Source organism: Ailuropoda melanoleuca, chromosome 2 (assembly GCF_002007445.2).
Source record: "Ailuropoda melanoleuca isolate Jingjing chromosome 2, ASM200744v2, whole genome shotgun sequence".
In the NCBI taxonomy this organism is placed as follows: domain Eukaryota; kingdom Metazoa; phylum Chordata; class Mammalia; order Carnivora; family Ursidae; genus Ailuropoda; species Ailuropoda melanoleuca.
This window is the reverse complement of record NC_048219.1, coordinates 144,058,784-144,067,078: the sequence shown is the minus strand read 5'-3', so window position 1 is coordinate 144,067,078 and position 8,295 is coordinate 144,058,784. Positions and strand designations below refer to the sequence as shown.

Sequence of the window (8,295 nt, the reverse complement as noted above, 5' to 3'; positions counted from 1 at the left end):
CGCCGGGGCCGCCCCCGCCGCCGCCGCCCCCCGCGCCGCCGCCGCTGCTGCCGCGGTACGGCCACTTGGCGCGCTCCAGGCCGTAGTCGCGGAAGGCCACTTCGCGCACGGGCTGGACGTGCGGCGCCAGGTTGGAAGAGTAGGGGAAAGTCATCTGGCAGGACGACGGTTGCGATAGGAACGACGGCTTGCTGGCGAAGTCCGACGGGGCCACATAGTACGCGCAGCCGGGCAGGTACATGCTGGCTGCGCTCGGGCCGCACTCATCAAAGTCGTTCATGGCTCCGCGGCGTGCGCGCCGGCGAGCCCCGGGCCGCTCCCCGCGCCGCCAACCTGAGCCATCGATTGCACAAGAGGCTTGGGCCAGGATCAACTAAGCAAAAATCCCCACCGGGCGCTGACGTGCAATTCATCTTGATTGATTCTGGTGGTAATTATGTCACGTGACGCCATGGAGAGAAATGTCCTTATATCTATATCAGCTCTCGCCAACACGCCCCGGGACGGCTCCTGGCGCCGAGACACGCGCGCGCTGGGGGCGGATCAGTCTTCCTCTCCAGCCAGCACTCCCCGGGCGCTCCCTGACCAGGCTGAGCCGCAGGCCGGTCACCTGTGCGCCGCCGGCGGCTGCCACTGCTGGGTGCATCTGCCGCCGCCCGGCTGGGCCGCCCGCCCGCGCCCGCCCGCCCGCGCCGCTTTAAGTACGCGGACCGAAGCCGGCGGGGAGGAGGAGGGAGGGGGAGGAAGGGGGAGGAAGGGGGAAGGGAAAGAAGCGGAGAGCGGAGGGGGGAGCCCCAGCCCGGGGCACAGGGGACTAGGTGTGAGGTTGTGAGGTTCCCACCCCCCACACCCCTTCCTGCAGCCGCTCCCTCCCCCGCGACGCCGCCACCCTCTGCAGCTTGCCGGTCAGGAGCTTGTTGCTTCTTGCTCCAGGGGCGTAATTGCGCCACTCTCGCGGCACGCGGAGCCCTGATTTACATATTTCTCAGCCCTGAGCGTTCATCGCAGAATAACTTAGCTCTCTCCACTCTTGACCCGGGGAGTGCGAGTGCCAGCCTCGAAAAAAACCCACACCAAAACCCTACTAGGAGCTCACCCAGGCCAGGGCCTCGGTGCCCACTCGGATCTCTCGCCCTCTCTCCTCCTCTATTCTGTCTCCCTTTCTCCTTCCTCGTCTCCCTTCAGTCTTCTCACTTCTTTCTCTCCTGTCCTCTCTTCTCCCACTCCCTTCACTTGTTCCCTCTTGCCTTCGTCCTTCTTACTTTCCTCGTTTCCTCTCCTCACTGTCCCCTGATCCTATCTCTTCCTTTCCCCTAGCTGTGTGTCACCATCTCTGTGCTCTCCCTGTCGCCTCTCTGCCTTTGCTCTCCCAATGCTAAAGCAAGGAGGAGGTTCAGCCAGCGGAGACGCCCGTGGTCCTCTAGAAGCTGGGGGGTCTGGTGAACAAAAGGATCTGGAGTCCTACTCTAAAGGTGCCTGGCCTCCCACTCCCCACCAATCGGAGACAAACCACGGGCGCCTCTACCCTCCTCACCTTCTCTGCTTTTTGGCCTGGACTAGGACCAGTCCGCCTCACAACCAGCCCCTTCCCTGAGTCGGAGACCCGCCAAGGCCTACGCATCCACGCCGCCCGGTTTTCCCCAGGCTCCTGCGGTGCCCTTGGGCCGGCATGGTCACTGCGGGGGAAGCCCCCTGGAGGTCCGTTGGCTCTGGGGAGGGAGGCGGAATGCTCTCAGCAGCTTTTCCCTCCTTGCTTGAGCCTCTCTGCAGCACTTGGCCCTGAGAGCACCCCCATCCATTTGCCCCAAGACCTCACTTTCCTCCACGGCCGCCGGGTCCCTTTTTCCTAGTCCGGGGGTCCAGGCGAGGCCTGGCCTCCAGGAGAGCCAGCGCTTTCCAAAGGTAAAATCAGTCTCTCACAAAGAAGCTCCCCAAACCCAAATCCCAGAACCGAGGGCAGGAAGTTGCCCCTCTCCCCAAGATTCCTCAGCCCAGGCAATCCCAGCACCGGGTTCTGGGCCTCTGCCCTACGCCCAGGGCAGGCGGTGCAGGCTGTGAAGCTGGTTCCCTCCCTGGCCCCGGCCGCCGCAGTGCCCGTGTGGCGAGCTCTGCCCACCATGCCGACAGACAGAGAAAAGGCGGGTGATCGGAGCTCATATCTATTTTCTGGCGGTTGTCCCCCCCTTCCTCTTTTTCTCCTCCCTCCTTTTCTCCCTCCCACTCTTCTTCCTCCGCCCCCCTCCCACCTCTGCTTTCCTCCGAGCACTGCGCAAACAGGTCTGTGGTGACTGGAGGGCAAGGAGGCTCCCTCCGCCCCAGAACTGCCCATCGTTTTGTGCACCTCCTCCCAGCAGGCACCCTCACCCAGATTCCCGCTCGCCCCTTTCTCCTCGGTCCATTCCGCCAGCACACTTATCTGCCTCCCATCTCCATCGCCCCCCCCCAAGCCTCTCCCTTTCGGGCTCGTGGTCGACGCCCTTGGATCTCTGTCCTAAAATGGCTCCCCGGACACTGCACACTGGCCCTGCGGCAGCTCAGGACCCAGGGCAATGGCTGCAGGGACACCCCCCCCCCAGCCGGGTCTTTACGTGTCTGGAAGTGCGCAAAATTCTCGCACCTTCTCTTTGCACGGGGTGGGGCGCAGGCAGCCCGCTGCCCCCAAAGCCGAGCCTGCTGACCGCTGAAGAGGGAATTGGGGAGGACGGAACCATTCAAGTTCAACGACATGGCGATGGCGGCTCGGGTTGGAGCCGCGCTTTGGCGGGGGAGGGTGCGGCATCTGCAGCGGCGGGCGGGTGCATAGGGGAAGGGGCAGCGGACCCCTCTCTGAGCGTTAGCGCGGATCCCCGCCCCCACACCCAACCTTGGGCTTTCATTTTGGGCCCAGCCCGCTTCGGCCTTTTGCCCCCGCTCCCTCCTAGATCCTCACCCCAAAACCTAAGGAAAGCCGCAGCCTCCTGACCCGCGGGTCCCGCGAGAACCTACCGTGAAGACTCCGGCGTTGTGGCCTTGTCCTTGCCGGCGCGGCCCCACTCGAAGCACAAGGAGCGCATCCGACTCTTCCGGCACGTCCAGCTGCTCCGCGAGTGGTAGCTTTCCGCGCAGCGCCCAGACGCGATGCGGTAATTTTGAGCCACCCAAGATAAGACACTAACTTGACCTTAACTTTGTCAGGGCGCCCCTGGTATCTGGAGAACGTGAACAGACACTGTCTGGCAGCCCTCGTAAAAGCTGACTGGGGAAGGGATTCTGAGTCATTTCATTTATTGCCACTACAGTTCTGCAAGAAAGCTTTTCCTCCCTGCCAAACTTTAATTATTTATGCTCTTTTAGGAAACGAAAGAAGAGGAGAAACGCGGGGGAAAACACCCAGAGCCAGTCCCTTCCCTGCAGAGCCTTCGGAACGGGCTTCCTAAGTCAAGTGACTGGAGAACAAAAATGTGGGGAGATCACCTTTGTCCAAGGACGGTCGGACAGGCGCTGTGCACCCCCCTCCCCACAAAGGGGGGTTATTGCAGCTGGGAGAGGCGGGGTGAAGAGCCCCCCCGCCCCGCATACATGAATATTTACAACGGTTCTGGATTTCTCCTCCACCCGGCCGCCTCCCGGAAGCCTCCCTAGCCCGCCTCCTTTGGGGAGAGCCCCCAGGCCTTAAGAGTCCCCTGGTCGGCCCTCTGAGCTTGCAGCCGGTTGAATGCCAGCTGAAGCCATTTTTTCTCATTTAAAGCCCTTTTTCTTGGTGAAGAGGCCTGCCCGGACTGCAGCATTTCGGAGGACGCATTTGTCTTTGTGCGAGGGAATGTTGAGCACTCAGATTTCAGCATCATTTCTCTCTGCATTTGTTTCTTAGGAATTTCGTCGTGGTTCCAAGTCCCTGCCAGGACTTTGGCTAGGAAAAGAGAGAGGAGACCACCGCCTTTGTATTTTTGCGGGTCAGTAAAGGGAATAAATTTGAAAAACACTGCTGAAGCCCCAACGGACAATTGAGATTTTACACTTAGAATAATTTCAATCTCTTTGGGGAGTGGTCTCCATGAATTTCTCCACCCACCCCACCTCCCAGGCTAAAGAGAAAGAACACGAAGATTTAATGGTATACTTTGGAAAGTAACTGTCTCTCTGTGTTATCCTAGGACCTGCATCTAAGTCCGGTTTCCTAGTCGTTTACCCAGCTCTCTGGACCTGAGGTCTGCGTGTGGCCTCTGCCTTTGTTCGGCTCTTTTGGGGGAGATACCCAGCTCCGGGTACCACTACCTCCCTGAGCCCCATCAGGTGGGATAACATTTCTAAAGATAGGGCTTCGGCAGCCTCTTGCTTCTGTTTCCCCACCGTTGTATTTTTCTTAAAGGAGCCGTTTTAAAAATATTTTTAAAATACACATCAAATTTGCTTCAGGAAAGGGGAGCTGGAGCCCATGAGTACTTGGCATTAGAGATCTGATGGTTTTGCTAATTCTTCCACTAGCTAAAAGCTAACAATTCTCTTGTTTCCATTTCAAAGCTAGCTGGGAGTTGATGTTTGCAAGAGGATGGTGAATACTGAGCAGGCTTTAAATTTCCCAGCCTCAGCTAGAGGCTCCTAAGGCCTACGGGGTGTGGGGTGCAGGATGCAGAGGCCACATTTCCCAAGGGAACCTGCTGGGCTCCAGGCAGAGGCGCCAGTATGCAGGATTTCCACAGTAGCCTCACCGAAACATGGCAGAGAGAGATGTTTTGTGTTGAAATCTGAGGAACCTCATATCTTGACAGCACTCCCCCCCCCAACAGCAAGCCTTAAAGTTTGATTATTTAGGCAAAATACAGAAGCCCTGGCCTGCAACAGGCTGAGAGTTTACTTAATGCCCTCAAATCTGCGCACAGTCCCCTCACCTTCCGCTTGGATGTTTCGGTACACATTTTGTTCATAGGCTTTTATACACCATTTTCTGACTGACTTGGAAGCCATTTTCTCCTTTAATGAACAGTCAACACCTGCAGTGAAACCACAACCAGGAAAGAAAAACGAATTTGTTGGCCTAAAATCATTAGGAGGGAATCCGAAAGGTTTTGAAAAATTGAAGTCAGTTCCTTGACAGCTTGGCTGGGACCTGGATATTTATTTCCACTCAAAACATTTTGATGTGTCTGATATATACAAGCTATTGGGGTTTTCTTGACATCAAAACAACATAAAACATGCACAACAACTATTACATAGCACAGAAAATTCGATTAGTCTAAACAAACTTTGGTCAGTGGGACTGAGGCTTGGGGCTCTCTGTGAGGTGCTCATTCCAGATCTAGGGCCTAGTCCTCCACTGAAAATAAATCATTGGACTTGGGGAAGGAATCTTCAACTCTTTGGCTGTCATACATCTCAGTAGGAGTTGGGGGGCGCTACTTCTCAGAAGGAGAGGGAAAAGAGGTAGGGATGGTAGAGGGAGCTGGGGGCGGTCAGTTTCACTGAGGGTAGACAGGACACCCTAGCACATGCAAAACAACTCCATGTGGCATCCCGAACCCCAGCCTCCACAAAGCAAGCCCAGCAGGGCCCAGGGCTTTACAGGCTCCACTGAGGCAGGCCAGACATGACCTCAGAAAAGGCACAGTGGCTGAGGCACAGAAAGGCCCCTGGTAGAGTTGTCCGGTGGTGAAGAGGGTGAGAGAGGGGTCTTCTCTCTACTTGGTCAACAGCAGCGACCAGAGGCTAAGGATTGGAGGGACCTCCTTCTTCACCCCCTGACTGATGGAGGAGCTTTCACCTCTCCCACTGGTGGCCCATTACCCTAATTCAAGAAAGACATGTCCACACTCAAGAGGAAAGCTGCATTTACAGTTGGAATGTAGGACACCCCTCTCCTCGCTCACTCCCTTCTCCTCGCCCAGGATATTTTCCCCACCTCCTAGTGCAACCCAGCCTCAGGGCAGATTAGCAGCTGTCCTCTCCAGAGCTGAGTCCGGTTACAGAGTGCAGGGCTCTGGCCTAGACATATGTGAAGAGATGGGAGAAGTAGGAAAAATTTTACCAGTCCTATCTAGAGATTGCAGTTGGCTGTGGGACCTCAGCCTCCCTGGAATCCATGGGAAGGAAGTATCCACCCCATTCTGTCCAGCTGGAGGGGCCAGCCCAGCCCAAACTCCGAGGTGTCTTCGAATTTGTCCAGCCACACCATCCCTCCCCTCTCCTTTCCTCCCGAAGTCTGAATGTCTAGGGTGGCTTTTGTCCTCCCGAACTAGCCAGGGCAGACAGGAGGGGGGCGGTGCCCTTTCTTTTTCCAGAGCCAAGTTTCTGGCTTTGCCACAAGGGGCTTTGGCTGCAAGGAGACAGAATTGTGCCTGCAGCCCTTTTCTACTCCTTCCCAAAGGACTTCCTAAATTTAATTCCAATCCGAGCTCTAGTGAGGTGCCTACTAAATTCAAAAAAGACTGGAGAGAAGAGGAAAGGGAGTGTAGTTGGAGGCAGAAATCTAAGTACAAGGGTGCTACAGGGAGCGCCCATGTAAATACCCCAGACAAGAGCTAGGACAGGTGACCCCAGGCCCCCACTCAGGAAGCCTGAAGGCCAAGGTTATACTTCAACTTCTGCAGGTCCCTCCCAGAGAGCTGGAATCGTAGAGGCCCAACTGGCCTGGTCTCCAAATCCTCTGCGGACTTCTGGGGCTGCAGACTGAGCTGAAGGGTACTTAGGACCAGCGGAGAAGGAGCAGAAGGAAAAGCCCCTACTCCCAGCTCTTCCTTCACGCCAGGCCTCGGCTTTAAAAGGCAGGCCTGGCCAGCCGCGGCCACGCGGGGGTCTAGTATAGCGCCAGGGCCTGCTCGCGCAGGACCACGCGCTTCTTTTTCATACGCCGATTCTGGAACCAGATTTTGACCTGCTGGTCACTGAGGTTCAGCCTGTTGGACAATTCCTTGCGCTTCTGGCGGTTGATGAATTCGTTGAGGAGAAATTCGTTCTCCAGCTCCGCAATCTGCTGCTTGGTGTAGGGTTTCCGCTTCTTGCGGGTTCTCCCTGGGGCCGCCCCCCACGGTAGGCCTGCAACACAGCCCCAACCCAAGTCAGCCCGGCAGGGCGCTCCTTGTAGTCTGCCCTCCCCCAGGGGCTCCCTTCCCCTACACACTCTCCCTTGCACCCCACCTCCCAACCCAGCCCAAACTGGCCCAGGGAGCATGGCCACCGTTTACCGTCGGGCAGCGAAGGTCGCAGGCAAGAGGCGACGCTTGCCGCCTGCACTGTCATGTTCAAGTTGAGCGGGCCCTTGGCGTCGTCCTTGAAGCCGGCAGCGCAGGGAGTCCCCTCGAGCAGGGCTGCAGAGCCCGCTGCCGCACGGCCCACACCCGCGTAGTCGTACTTGGCGGCTTTGAGAGCAGCGGCCGCGGGGGCCAGGCTAGACTCGGGGACGAAGGGCGGCCGCGCACGGCCACGGTCCTCCGGCCCGGCAGCCACATCGGGCGCGTAAAACTTGGCCTGCTCTTCGGGTCCGTCCTTGGCGCCCAGGGGCTGTAGGCCAAGCGGCCCGGAACCAGCCAGGTAGGGCTGCGAGAAGCTGCCGAAAGCGGTGGCACCGGCAGGCTGCGCTGGGGCGCAGGAGGCGGGCGTGGTGGCCCAGGGCAGCGCGCCTCGCGGGTATGAGATGGGGGGGAGCGCGGCCAACTGGCCGCCATTCGGCCGCAGGTTGGAGAAGTAGAAAGAGTCAGGCGACTGCAGATTCAGAAGCGAGCCCACATAGCCCGCTCTGTAGAGACTGCGCTCACACATCTCCAACAAAGGGCTTCGGCTGCGCTCGCAGCAGTATTTAGTTACAACCGGGAATAAGAGGACAGGCTCAGACGATTGGACGAAACTTTGCCTGCAGGTTCTTCAAAGCCGGTCATTTCAGCACCGCCTACATCCCCCGACCCGTTTCCCCCCCTTCAGGGTATTATGATAACACCCGCAATATTCGATGGCAAAGGACGAGGCTGGCAGGCAGAACCAAGGAACGTTGAGTGAAGGTGAAACCACTGGGAGTTTCCGGGCTCAGCTTCAAGAGCTGGGGACATTGGGTGCCTTTGCCCGAGTGTCCCTTGGGATACTTCTTGGTCTTGATTAGCTTTGCACTCCCTTTATCCACTGGCTGCCTGGGCCAGGCTTGCTTCCACCCACTTTAAGTTGTAGCTAAGGCCTTTTCCAGTACTGTGCACCTCCAGGCTTGCAGGGAGAGCCCACCATATGGTGGGGCCACCAGCTCTGTCCCTAGGCCTGAGCAATGCTTCTCCTACGCCGATGCCTCCTTTCCCTGTCCCTCTGGAGAGGATTCTGCACTAGTGGTCTAGCAGC

The 8,295-nt window shown here is 57.8% G+C and overlaps 2 protein-coding genes across 2 annotated transcripts in view; both read right to left on the bottom strand.

Moving 5' to 3' along the window:
• The window catches only part of HOXD11 (homeobox D11), a 2,192-nt gene extending 1,520 nt beyond the window's left edge, over window positions 1-672 (bottom strand). Inside the window, exon 1 of the mRNA XM_034642334.1 lies at window positions 4-672. Coding sequence (XP_034498225.1) covers window positions 4-280 — 277 coding nt within the window. The 5' untranslated portion in view covers window positions 281-672. The remainder of the gene's footprint in view (window positions 1-3) is intronic.
• Window positions 673-5,085: 4,413 nt separating this feature from the next.
• HOXD12 (homeobox D12) lies at window positions 5,086-7,762 on the bottom strand. The gene is made up of 2 exons (XM_011236972.3): window positions 7,161-7,762; window positions 5,086-7,011 (listed from the first exon to the last, which is right to left on the bottom strand). Exons 1-2 carry the CDS (start codon window positions 7,732-7,734, stop codon window positions 6,773-6,775), a joined length of 813 nt encoding a protein of 270 aa, XP_011235274.2. The 5' UTR covers window positions 7,735-7,762; the 3' UTR covers window positions 5,086-6,772.
• Window positions 7,763-8,295: the final 533 nt, after the last annotated feature.

Coding starts and splice junctions, on each gene's coding strand:
- HOXD12 (XM_011236972.3), bottom strand. CDS start 7,734: ATGTGTGAGCGCAGTCTCTACAGAGCGGGCTATGTGGGCTCGCTTCTG. Junction 7,012..7,160: donor GCGACCTTCGCTGCCCGACG/GTAAACGGTGGC, acceptor GCTGTGTTGCAG/GCCTACCGTGGGGGGCGGCC.